Raw genomic sequence first — 14,244 nt, 5'->3', positions numbered from 1 at the left:
TTTTGTATGTAGTCAAGAGATGTAAAATACTTAATGAACACTAATTTGTATTTGTTGCGTAGCTATATTTTAGCTGGATGATTAAGTCATTTGTAACTCTTTAGAAATCTCTACAAATCACAAAGTAAGTACATTTTAGAATTGATCAAAATGCACTGCTTACTGTTACAGAGTAGATGTCATTGAGATTAAATCATGTGTTTAATGGAGAACAAACTGAAAAGCATTTTTATATAGTGTACATCAGGAAAAGGTGTCTCATAACCTACTATGCATATATACCTATGAGAAGCCAACTGATAGAAATGCATGTGTAATTATATAATATGTATATGTGTGTATCACGTGGCTGGATATGATGCACAATTATTCTTTGCACAGTTTAAACTGCATTTAACACTGGAGTATAGGTCTTTCTTTCTTTCTTTCTTTCTTTCTTTCTTTCTTTCTTTCTTTCTTTCTTTCTTTCTTTCTTTCTTTCTTTCTTTGGGAGTTTGGTTTGTTGTTGTTGCTGCTGTTGGCCAGATACAATATCTTGTTATTTTTTCTTTCTCTGTCCTGCTTCATTTGGTAAGGGAAATAACCAGTAAGGACCGTGGATATGTATTTAAGCACCCAAAACTAAACATGTAGGGAAGGAGCTTAGACTTTTCGAGTCGAGTAGGGTATGAAACCTTCCTCTGCCTCATTCATTGGTTCATTCAGACAGACAATGAATGTTCATTAGCCAAGATCTCTCTGTCCATCCAAATGACAAGTGTGTACATAGAGCGTTTAGGGAAGGCCACAGTCACCTGCAGGATTTTCTTGGTAGCCTCTGTCCAGGATGGCCATTTCTGCTTCTCCTGCTGGGGAATGTGCCCTGCTGATGCACTTGTTCAATGACTCCTGCGTCACCTTCCATACCAGCCCAGCAGTCTCTGGTCCAGTGGACATCCTAGAGCTTGGGTATCGTTGGAGGCCTTCCAGAGTGACAGCCTTTGTTGATTTTTGTCCTTCACGTCACTCCTGAATAGTCTCTGAAACATGTAAGTAATCCATGCTTCATCTGGCTGAGGCTTCCACATCCAGACCACATTTTAGCACCCCATCGTCCAATTTTATCCTGGCTCTCTGTACAAACAAAGACTATGCCATGTGCAGGTTCCCCGTGGTTTTATCTTGAACTCATATCCTCCTGCTCTTACTCGGCTTTTTTGCTCAAAGCCGGCACTCTAACATTTGAACCTTGCCTCCAGTTCCAACCTTTTCTTGTTAAATGGAGATGAGAGTCTCTCACACGTTTCTTTCTAGACTGGCTTCGAACTACAGTCCTCAGATGTGAACCTCCTGAGTAGCTAGGATTACAGGCACAAGGCATCGGTGCCTGGCGTGAGTTTATATGTAGCAGAAGGAGCGCGCTGACATCCACAGGCTGGCGAGCTCATAACCGCCCGTGAGGAATGGCTGTACCATCTCCTGTAACCGGCTCATGACCTATGGCTTATCCATTCTCTCATGGTCCTATTCTGGTGTTTGTTTGGTCAGTTTACACTGCATCACTAACAAGCAACCAGACAGCATCTCTTTGACTTAAAATAGGGATATTGTTAGGTTGTGGAGTACAGGTGGCAGAATTAAAAAAAGTAATAAACACAGCCAATAATATTAAAGATCTAGATACATTATATGATACAACTGATGGATGATAAATAACACATTATCTAATGGTGTCTTAGCTCTTTGCTTGTTTATCCATTTATTGGTTGTTCAATAAGGAAAGGCCTTTGAGAAAAAGTCCTAATAGAAACAGAAAATCAGGAAGAAAAGAGGCCAGAGGTTGACCTCAAAGTAAAGGAAGTATAGTTGCCAGAGGCCAAGGCTGTGTCTACACCTGGACTGAAGTCCAGTAGTGGGACCATGAAGAAAACAGGACAGAGTCAGGGACCAGACCTAGCAAACTTTGTAGACCCATCAGAAGTTCACATACCACTGCACTTGCCCTTAATTATTAGATGGCCTTAAATGGGGGAAGCGTATCTGTTTGTGTTTTAAACTTTGGCTGCTTCCTGAAGGAAGGAGTGGGGGGAAGGAATTGTGAAGAAGGATGGGCTGAAGGGAAAAGGGTGCGAGGTAGAAATGAGAATCTCTTAGCTTGAACCAATCATAGGGCCTTGGGAATAGGAGACCATGGAAAGATTAGACTCTGAAAATTCATCTTTTCTTCCTCTCTGAAACTTCATTGGAAATAGAGTCCAGGGTGATTTTTTTCCTTTTGTGTATAGAAATAGACATCGGCAAGAATCAGCCCTGGATCAGACTCTGCTTCCTGTGAGCAATAGGTTGAAGACAGCTTTGCAGAGAATTTTGATTTACCTGTTTGGGTTGTATTTAGTTTTGCAACAACTTAGAAACATATAAAATTATAACACAGACCTTTTAAGTATCCAATGTCCAGACTAAACCCAGAGATCTTGATGTTTTAAAGAAAGACACATTAATTAGAACTAAATATCTAACTTTTTTCATTTCATTCTTCTCTCTTGTTCCTGTAAGGAGAGATATGGTAAGAGAATATCATTTCCATATTTTTAACTCTTTGCACTCACAACAGTATAATACTTTATGCAAATTTTAAAGGACTGAACTTATATAATTCTCCAAGTTGCTTTTAATGCTAAAATGATTTTTTAAAGTATGAATGCTGATAAATATGAATATAAATATAAATTCATTTATTCAAACTATTCCAGGACTTTGTGGTTTTTATCAATTCTTTATTGATGCATACTTGTACTTCCTATTTATAAACTGTGCTATATAGAAATATGCATATATTGACCTGTGCTGTATTATAGTATGTAGAGGTATGTATGTATGTATATATGTATTATGTATTATGTATGTATGTATAAGGAGTTCAATGGTGATGTCCAGGTATACCTCATGCAAATAGAGTTTGTGTTCATGTCCCAAAACATACTGGATGGCCAATATCAAATGGCTGTCACATGCATTCACTCTGCTTTCCCTGAGTGCACGCTCACACACACACACACACACACACACACACAGAGGTTTGGTATAGATGTGACATATAACATAAAACACATATGTTAAATGTTAAATATAGCTTGTAGCTATTTGGGTATTGCCTGAAATAATTTGTGTAAAATGGAGCTATTCTCTAAGATTTGTAAAAATTAACCTGAACTTTTTTCTGAGTCTTGTTTCTCTAACTTTTTCATGGTCATTAAAGATATTTTGGCTATATTGTGGCCATATTTGGGATGCGGGATGGAAAGATTCTTTTGACTTAAGATGCCAGGTTCTGGGAAACATTTTATGGTTAAGGACAGTCTCAGACTTCTGCAGTCTTTCATGTCTATCTTGTGTTACCTCCAAATGCTCAGCTATTTCATATAGCACTGCCCGTCAAAGTCTGTTCCTTCTACTTATGCACATCCATAATGCCTGGAACACCTACTTATGCACATGCCTCTCTCCATAACGCCTGGAACATCGAAGCAGAGAGCAGATGGTTCTCACTTGCCATCTCCCAGTGTCTGAGAATGAGGTATACATTCAGATGGTTTTGAATGTCTTTTTCTGATGTTATTGAGCATTGAACTCAAGCCCTTCTACTTGCTACATGGATGCTTTACCACATGAACCACGCCACCAGCTCTGCTTTTTCTGGTTACTTTGGAGATGGAGTTGAGTGAAGTTACTTTACCTAGGCTAGCCTCAGACTGCAGTCCTCCAGATTGAAGCCTCTGAGTAGTAGCTGTGATTACAGGTATGGGCCACTGGTGCCTAGCTCTCAGATGGGTTTTCTGAATGGCTTTAGCAAGCAGACTGACTTATATTGGTTAGAAACATTTGTTTTGCTCTTTTGATATAGTACATGATCTCTGGGAAATGCTTGCAATGAAATCCTATTCACTCAGCAAAGAATATACTACTATTGAATTTCTATTTATTATGCTTCCTTTTCAGCCCCACCAAAGGGACTTCGCATCCAATGATGAAAGCATAGTTAGATGTTTTATTCTTTGGATGATAATAGTAATTAGCTATGTGTCTGTAGAAAGCATTATGTTATTGCTATTATGTAATAGGTATTCTCTAAACATTTGAAAATGCAGGTTCACCCATTGCAACAATGAGTTGTACAAGACGCTATGTCAGAAACAAACTTCACAGTTTAGACAGGGAGTGGGGTGGGGGGAGTGTATTTGTGGAGGTGGGAGGGAAGGGATGGTAGGGGAAAAACAAAGGAGGAGACAACAATGCTTGATAAGAAATGTACTCATTACCTTGCTCATGTAACTGTAACCCCTCCTCTATACAGTATTCTCACAATAAAAAGCTTATTTAAAAAAAGAAAATAGTATACATATTGAACACACACACACTCACACATAATGTGTGCTATTCTGCATGGTATGTATATATATATATATATGTATATATACATATACATATGTATATACATATACATATGTATATATACATATACATATATATATATACATACATACCATGTATACATACATGGTATATATATGTATACATACCATGCAGAATAGCACAATATCCCTTTGAGATAGATATTACTATCTGTACCTTTCATACAGTAGAAAAAAATCTTTACAATCACAGATAGCTTGAGTTGTACTGGTAAGAAATGATTAAATGTGTACTGTGGGATTAGAACTGCATTTATTTTCACTTCTGATAGGGAACTTAGGTTATATATTCTTAATAAGTATTCCACTAGGCACAGAACATTGTAAACAAATGCCTAAGCTTCTTTGTCTTCTTCCCTCCACCATCTTCTCTTTCTCTCTCTCTCTCTTTCTCTTGAACAAAGGCAGAGCCATTTTCAATGCAGTTTTCTGTTTTTCCCTATTCCATTTGGTAATATCAGAAGCACTTATTCATGATAACTGGGAAAATGCTGTTTTATAGACAACATGACAATTACGTCAGAAAGCCATTACATCGAGATATAAATAAGAGAACTGGATTGCTCTCATGTACTATTTAATATCTGAGCCGACTTGCAGAGACTGAGAACCTGTAATATCAAATCTGAAAGGTCAAAATGGAAACTTGTAAGTGATTATTCATAACTGAAGCACAGTGCTTATCCATATGACTATTGAGTATGTTCATATTTAAAGCAGCTGCTTAGCCAATGTCTGCCCAGGTACTGGTATGTATTGCTACAGAATATAGCGCTATACATACACAGTATTTTATTTGGACATGAGTTAACCTCTTTTATTATATAGCCAGCATGCCAACACACAAGTGAACACACACACAGCACACATAACACATACATACATATTCTCATAATACACACACACACACACACATACACACACACACACACACACACACACACACACACACACACACACACACACACACACACACATACCCTTGAAGTGCCAGAACCTCTACAATGCACTTTGCATTCCTGTATTCTGCTGTTCATTCTTAAAGCAATTTCCTCTAAAACTTTCCTCCTCCTTTAGTAGCTTTTCATTAACATTCAAATGTTAGATATCAGCTGAGCTCACTTGGTCTGGAGGGATTGCGCGTGTGTGTGTGATATTTGTGTATCATCACCTTCTAAAGGAGCAACAGTAAACATCTGTAAATAACAACCTGGGCTACTCGAGTTCTCAGTAGAGAAATGTAATCCTAGTGTTCAATGACATTACTGAGTTGCCAGGAAAACCAGCCTTCCGAGTCTACTCTTTATTATGTATGATAAATATTTTGTATGCTTTCTATATTAGCTGCAAACTGAAATCTATTAACTGAATCAACCCTGTCGTAATTTCCTCTTCTTCACTAGCATCTCTGTTTCTGCCATCTGAGTAAAATGAGAGTCACGTTTCTTAGAAACTATGGCTTTCACACTCCTGCAAAAAGTTTTGTTGATATTCCCATGCTCCCTTCCTACCAAAATCAAATTTTCTTTATACTAAGATGTGAGATCTGTACACAGTCTAGGCAAAACTACATTAACTGGCTCTCCTCTTTTTCATCTATACTCAATGCATCAAGAATTACCAAGAGTTCCTCTATGAGTTTGTGTGTCTCTCTCTCCTCCTCCATGCATCTGCTCTCGATTCTGTTGCATCCAATGTCTTCTAGTCTTTCTCTCTTTTGCTTTCAAGTGAAGCCTGTCCATAAAAAATGTGTAAGAAAGAATATACTCCCCCAGACATCTGTCTCTCAATATTTTCCTCAAAGATCCTATTTTTAGTCTATCAAATTAACTCTGTAACTTGAAAAAATAAGTACAGTTGATTTTAATAGGTAATGAATAATATAATGGTTTTATCATTCAAGAGTCATTTCATAAATTGTAACCATTTATATGATAGACATATAAAATACAATGTTAATGCTGCATTTTTATTTTTATTATTTGAAAAATTCTAGTTCAACCTTCTATTTCCCCTCTGCAAAAATTTAAATGTTGCTTTAATAAATAGTTAATTGATTTGTTTGTTCTTTGCTAGCAATGGGTCTTGATGTGTATGAGGCAAACTTCCTACCTCTGAGCTACATCCTCAATACTTAAAATGTTATATTGAGTATTCTGAATATTGGAAAAAAAAGTTCTTTCAGTAATTGTCTTGCACATCAAAGTGTTTTTAGATAAATTCTAAAATTGACACAATTTGAGAAATGATAATTCAAATTTATGCCTTTTCTTTTCTCATCTCCCTATCTGCCTTATATCCCTCCATCTTTCTCTTCTTTATTTTACATCTCACAGTTTTTATTTATATGATTTGTTCTAAAGCAATTTAAATTCCATTCTGTAAGCCTAATAGCAAAGCACTGAGGAAGAATTTTGTTAGAAATCCCAAAACATTTAAGTTGTTATAAATATGTAATTCTGAGCAACAACCATGGCTTTGTAGACTTGTTATAAGCCTTCCATTAAGCTCTAGTTTATTTTGTACACTAAACTCATTCCCTTCTGCTTGACAGACCTAGAAAGATCTTTGCAAAATTTTCTATTATCATTGCAAATAATAGAATTGTGTTCCTTATTGTGTGTTTCCTTGTCACAAGGTAAGGCCTAGAACTTGACACGTGAAAATTGTCTTCTGAGAAGAAGAACTGAGAAGTTGGTTTGAATTTCCAATGTGACTGGTTATGCAATTGAGGAAAACCCAGCAGGGAGCCCTTGGACCACAGCGTTGCATTGACATTACCAACTTACTAACTCCGAGTACTTCTACTGACCCTGTGGATGAAAGATCTCTGGCACTTATTGTATTAAATTTTATTCTTCACTTGTAAAAATAGTTGTAAAAATACCTCTTTACAGAGCTGAAACTGGATAATTGTATTCAACAACAAGAAGAACTGTGAGAGGCCTGATGGCCGTGCCTGTAACTCCAGAGAATCAGGGCAGAAGTGTCATGCACTCAGGGCCAGCCAGGGTAACTGAGGGAGACCCAACTTCAAAAACTAAACTCAAAACTGAAGGACTAGAGTTGTGCTGAATGTCTGTGGGGTTATGGACTGAACAAAACTAACGTTAAAAATTTACTATATTTTTGCCATTTTAGCTACAAAGGAATATAGCTTCCATTTGCAGTGGAAAGCTAATCATAATATTTAATTACAGAACCATGGGTTACCAGATGAAGAGTGATTCAGCTACCTTCCTCCTAAAGTCTTGTCTCCTTTTAAAAAGAACTTGTCATTGTCTTGACTGTCTCAGAGCAGATGATAAATAATGGGATTCTTGTTTTCCTTTGGAAGGAAATGGTAGAGCTTCAGCACACCTTCCAGAAACTCAGCAGACAATAGGAGGCAAAGGCAGCCGAAGTGACTCATGCAAACAACCGAGCAGATCACAATGAAGCAAAAGTGAAAGGACTGAGACTTCGCGTGGAAGAACTCGAACTGGGGCTTGAACAAAAGGAGGATGAGGGACTCTCAAGTGATCTCATGCCAAGTAACGCTTTACAGTGTACATGGAAGTAATCAAATAAAAGCCTCTATTAAGCTGGGCACAGGGGGACTGGGGGCTGGGAAGGTGGCTTAGTGGTAGAGCGCTTGCCCAGCATGCATGAAGCCCTGGGTTCAACTCCTCAATACCACATACACAGAAAAAGCTGGAAGTGGTGCTGTGGCTCAAGTGGTGGAGTGTTAGCCTAGAGCAAGGAAAGGCTCAGGGATAGTGCTCAGGCCTTGAGTTCAAGCCCAGGACTGGCATGCATGCACACACACACACATACACACACACACACACACACACACACAGATCTGTATAATGAATCACTAAAATCAGCCTTAAAATTGCAATACAAACCTGAACAGATTACATAGACAACATGCAGGTGAGAGGTAATATGTAATAGGTTCCATGCTTCAGTACAGGTTGTTGTCAATTAAACTTTACTTAAATTTCAAGATTTAAGCATGTGTCAGAGAAATACGATATACATTGTGATTATATATTATGATCCATACTTTCTAGTACACTTGGCAGTAGGTCACTCATTTTGTTGTGTAAAGTCATCTCTTAACTGATTACCACATATTCCAGGTAGACACCTCAATGCAGATTCCTGACAGAGCACTTGCAACTGTGGTGGGATTTCAGATGCACAAGCACTGGAGAGATTTTCCTTTGCAGAATAGTCTTCCAAATCAGCCTGACTGCGTGGCCCTCCTCACCCAGCCACAACCTCATAGTGTCAGTCCCTGCACTGGCCTCTGCTCATGACTTAGAGACATCAGTCCTAGATCCTCCACCAGAAAGACTGTCGCCAGTCAGTGCCAAACAGTTATAAGACAATAGCCTGGCGCTGGTGGCTCACGCCTGTAATCCTAACTACTCAGGAGGCTGAGATCTGAGGACCATGATTCAAAACCAGCCTGGGCAAGAAAGTCTATGAGACTCTTAACTCCAATAAGCCACCAGAAAACTGGCAATGGCGCTGTGGCTCAAGCGGTAGACCGCTTGCCTTGAACTGAAGAGCTGAGGGACAGCACCCAGGCCCAGAGTTCAAGCCCCACAACCGACAAAAAAAAGAAAGAAAAAGAAAGAAAAAAAGAAAGAAAGAAAGAAAGAAAGAAAGAAAGAAAGAAAGAAAGAAAGAAAGAAAGAAATTAAGACAAAAAGAAAAACAACCCACACACAGTATTTTCACTATGAAATATTTCTAAAGATATATGTATAGTGAATTAAATTCATGCATAGAAGAACAAGTCAGAAGAGGAATGTGGTCGGCAGGTTCCCCAGCATGTTTATAGGGATTTTTGTTTGTTGGTTTAATCATCACCATTATTCCTGTAATTTATCATGGGGGCATTATGAAGTTGGCAGGGCAAGGTGGGGTGCAAATAAACTTCTTGGTTTGCCTATATTGACTTAAGAAATTGCTGACAATTACATCCTTGGCAAAGCAATGGTGATATCTTCTAGGTGGTTTCATGAATTATTCATCCTCAAAGATCTGCCTCAACAATCTGGTTGAGTGATTTCCGGTGAGCTATGGTCTCAAAGACGGTCACACTCCTTTGTCGTCTATTCAAGACTGCAGTCCTCACATATCAGTGTTGTTTGCCCAGCGGTGTGTCACCACACCCTGCTGAGGAGAGGCCTTGCACATCAGCTGCCTTTTAGAGCCTATAGAGCTTCCGCAGGCCCCTGTCCATCTCTTCTCCCAATGAAGCCAACAGACAGTTGTGGCTTTATAATACAGCTCTGAAGGAGAAGGGCAGAGAGCAGACTTCTGATTTAGGATGGAATCTACGTGGGTAATGATCAGTATTTGTTGTTGAAGGGTGCTCACACATTGGAAGTATTTATTACTGCCAAGGAAAATAAAACCTAGTTGGACCTGAATAACACGGTCATTAAGATAATATAGGAAAACAGGAGACTGTCTCTAAATGGGCTTTGGAGACTGGAATGCTGGAAGCTTCCTTTATAGAAAGGTGAAACATTTGGTTAATTTGTTTCCTGTAATATCCTGGAAGACAGATGATAAACAGAAAGAGCTTCGGATGTTGGGTGAAAAGATGTGAAGTAATATTTCTTGTTTGTTTCAGGTGCACCTAGCAAATACCTCACGGGAAGGTGAACTTAAAAAAAACATTGTAAAGTTTTCAAAGAGATATATAAGATCATGTAGTCATTTAACAAGTTGTGTGACTTTCAGGACTATTAGAAACATTTGGTTTTCATTTTCAGATGAGAAAATATAATACTAGAGATATGAACAACAAAGGCCAATAAAAGTTGAACCTCAGTAGCAAGTCCTTGCAAGTCAGTGCTATGGCCATTGAGTAGAAGTAAGGCGCTGCTGACTCCATTAAGGTCATTCCCTATAAATCCTAAAAGCTGAACAAAATATTGCTGGAAGAGAAGAATAAGATTGTGCTGCTACCAGAACATCTCATAATTCAAAGTAACTGCAAGTAGCTTAGAGACAGTGAAATGTCTCCAGAAGAATTGTGCTATGGAATATCGACCTGTGGAAGTTACTGGAATTAAACAGAAGTAGACTTCTTCTTGATGAAAATCATACTGACAAATGCACACTCAGGCCAGGCCAAGCAAATTTGTTTCTTAACAATTTAAAATAATTCTTTACTTCTTTAGATTTCCATGAAAACGGAGCTAGTTCAACATTCTTTTAACACCTGAAAGGGAATAATGCCATTGGCATCTTAAAGTATGGGTACATTATATAATAAATGATGAGGATGATGAAGATGATATAATTATGATGATGGTGATTGACTTCATAAGTGGCCAAACTAAGGACCATAGAAAATACCATACATTGGGATAGCTGTCATAGATCAACAGCATCCCAAACAGACAGAAAAGGAAATTACATTCTGCTTTCTAGGCAGCTATATGCAGCAAGCACTACTAAATACAAGGACACCCCCGAGGAGCAGTGCAACATCTGCCAAGTTAGATTTCACAGAGGTTTCCTGTTTCCCTTTCTTATGGACAAACATCATTTGGAATCTCTTGCCTATATTTATTGTGGTATTATTTGGTTGTAGGTAACTCTGGTAAATGACCTATCTTTTTACTACACATATCTCTGGAGGAAGAGAAGACATGTGTGATGCAGACATGATCACATGTTCTTCCATATTTACAACCAATGCTCTATTAACAGCCCTGCAGCTTGGACTATTTAATCCTATATATAAGAGCAATAGTGGGGCTGGGAAGGTGGCTCAGTGGTAGAGCACTTGCCTTGCATGCCTGAGGCCCTGGGTTCGATTCTTCAGCACCACATAAGCAAAAAGGAAAAAGCTGGAAGTGGTGCTGTGGCTCAAGTGGTAGAGCACTAGCCTTGAGCTGAAGAGCTGAGGGACAGCGCCCAGGCCCAGAGTTCAGACCCCACGACCAAGACCCCCCCAAAAAAAGAGCAATATTTAAGAGTAAATATCTTCTTAAGAGTAAATATTTCTAGTGAAGAACAAAAGAAAATAGGCAGTCAACAAGAGGGTGGGGTGTGTATGTGAATGTGAGCATGTGTGTGTGTGTGTGTGTGTGTGTTGTACACACACCTACACACACTAATGCTGTTGCCCTTCACTACAAGAAGAAAATGCATCTTGCCATGAGTAGCTTGATCTCATGACCTACTTGATAGTTGAAATATGTGCATCTTTCTAATACAATTATTAAGTGCTGACAATTCCCTAAGAAGAAACATTTGGGTATTGCGCATTTAAAGCCTTTAAATAGATGCTTAGAAATACATATTCAACACACAAACTATCTCAAAGCTTTGCGCTTCCGACCCAGTTAATTGATTATCAGAGAGGATTTTCCCAAAGCACTCTCAGTTCTTGGTTGTGTAATCTGGATTATCTAATTGCAGTTTTTGGGTCTTCAGGATTTTTTTCCCATTAAAGACCATCACTGTTTTAGATGACTGAGAGCCAAAATTGTATTTCAGAAAGGAAATACAATTTTTTCTTTACATAGCAGTCAACAATTCCATACTTTAACTTATCATTGAGAAGCAAAGATAATTATTTCTGTTTCATTGCAAGCTTTTCAACTTCATAGTAGCAAATTCTTCAAATTGCAATTAGTGTTTAATTGGAACTGCCAAATGCAGAGTTTTCAACTCCCACAAGTCAACAGATTTTAAATAAGTGCAAATGAAATATTAATCCTCTGTACTTTGGCAAGAATAAACATCCTTGTGCCTTAGGAGAAAACTCAGGATCTGATTAAAGGAGTAATAAATTTAAAAATTCCTTTTTGGGCTAATTGCTTTTTGTAAGTAAATTTACACAAAAAGTCAAACTTCATGTATACTTATTAAAAGTAAACGTTCATTAGTCACCATTTAATTTAAGTTTGGGGGGGTCTTTATATTACATTATATAATGATGAAATTTAACTTTGATACCAACATTAAAGTCTCCAAATAACTTATCATTTTAGTAAATGGAAAAATAATAATGTAATAAACAAAATTGCTAGATAGAAAACTAAATATGAGCTGAAATCATTGGTGTATCTCTAGTATCTAAGAAACAATGAACTTACCTAATTATTAGCAAGACACAAAAGTGAGGTCAGAAAAAATAAAGAAAATAATGAGATAGCGTTTACCAAACAATATTTTAAATTTTGTAAGCCAACATTATATTACATGAAGAAGGGAAAATAAAAGCAAGTAACACTCTACTGCTCTTAAGATTTTTTGGTGTATGGACTTCAAATGCTAAGCCAATTGTACATACAAGTGTAAATATTTCTGGAAATAGTCCTGTATCTCCCATAACGATTGCTACAGTTTTCATGTTATTTTCTTGTCCTCATAATTGGTATTTCTCTAGATAGATAGATAGATAGATAGATAGATAGATAGATAGATAGATAGATAGATAGATAGAGATAGATAGATAGATAGATTGATAGACAGGTAGATAGATAGACATTTCTTTGGATATAAATTTATTTAACCAAATTTTCTTTTTATTGAACAGTATTTGGATCTTTTCACTAACAAACTATCATGTCTATTTAATGTCCTATTAGTACATAGATTTCTTCCATTAAAAAATTTCTCAAGTTGAGTTATTTAAGGGATATGAAAAATTAGTGTTCTTAATACATACCATCTAACCAAACTTATTGATTCTCAGTGAGAGATCACATGGTTGCAATGAGGACCGCTCTCTGATAGAAATCAGTAATGATCTAAACCAATGCAAAAGTATGGCAAACTCAGTCCATAAAATTCCAAGTATGAATCCTCATCACACTACATGAATAAACCTGTGACATCTCCTACTGCCTTCCTGTTATTGCCTACCCTCCACAGATCTTTGCTTTTATGGTATTGACTGCTGGAGATCCCACGTAATGGGGTCATGTCATATTCCTGACAGATGTCACACAATGCGTGTTCTTTGTGTGCACCCGTGTGTTGCAGATGGCAGATGGCCTGTTTTGAAAGGATGGATATTAGCCCCTTACGAATATTAAATATATAATGCTCCTTCACATTAGTAAATATATTCTGAACATTCATTTGTCATGTAATATATTGTCATAGTAGATGTCTGATTTATCTATCCATTTATTCAACAATGGACATACTATAGCACTGTGAAGAGACTGCAAATGCTCCAGAGGTCCACGTTTATCCAGTAGGGGGGTTGTGAGGTCATGTGATGGTTCTACCTTAAATTGTCCAAGGTGCCCCATAGCATTTTTTGTAACTGGTATACCCTTTCTTTTACATTGCTCCAAGAGTGTACCATTAGTGGTACAATAATGCATCCTCACCAATACACATTAACTGGTCTTTTTTATTTTAACTCGTGACTGGTGTTAGATGACAGTTCATTGTAGGTTTTACTTGCTTTTATCTGATGATTAGTCATGTTGAGCACCTTTTCATACACAGTGAGACATTTGTATTTTGTTGTTGGAAAAGTTCATCTTCAGGTTATTTGCCCTTTAATTTTGTGCTTTTGGCAAAGCAAGGGTTTTTTTAGCTATTGAGTTTCAATAACACATTTCTAATATTAGCACTTCGTTACAACGTTCACCATTTTCTTCACTGAGCTATCATTTATTAACCAAGGCAATCAGTACAATTCTAGATGAAAGAGTCAAGAAAGAAACATCTTACTTGTTCACTATGATGGTTAAATAAAACAAATAATAATCAAATAATAATCAATAATGCATGTTAACACTTATTAAAG

General features: G+C 37.4%; 1 protein-coding gene across 2 annotated transcripts in view; it reads left to right on the top strand.

The window, feature by feature from the left end:
- Ccdc102b (coiled-coil domain containing 102B) overlaps window positions 1-7,278 on the top strand; it is a 129,937-nt gene extending 122,659 nt beyond the window's left edge. For both annotated transcript variants that reach the window (XM_070028979.1, XM_070028978.1), the window contains exon 6: window positions 7,095-7,278. In XM_070028979.1, the coding sequence (XP_069885080.1) occupies window positions 7,095-7,107 (13 nt within the window). In that variant the 3' untranslated portion in view covers window positions 7,108-7,278. The remainder of the gene's footprint in view (window positions 1-7,094) is intronic.
- Window positions 7,279-14,244: the final 6,966 nt, after the last annotated feature.

The sequence above is a fragment of the Dipodomys merriami genome, unplaced genomic scaffold, assembly GCF_024711535.1.
Source record: "Dipodomys merriami isolate MVZ:Mamm:240054 unplaced genomic scaffold, mDipMer1.0.p SCAF_2, whole genome shotgun sequence".
In the NCBI taxonomy this organism is placed as follows: domain Eukaryota; kingdom Metazoa; phylum Chordata; class Mammalia; order Rodentia; family Heteromyidae; genus Dipodomys; species Dipodomys merriami.
The sequence above is the reverse complement of the archived record's forward strand: the minus strand, read 5'-3'. Positions and strand labels throughout refer to the sequence as shown.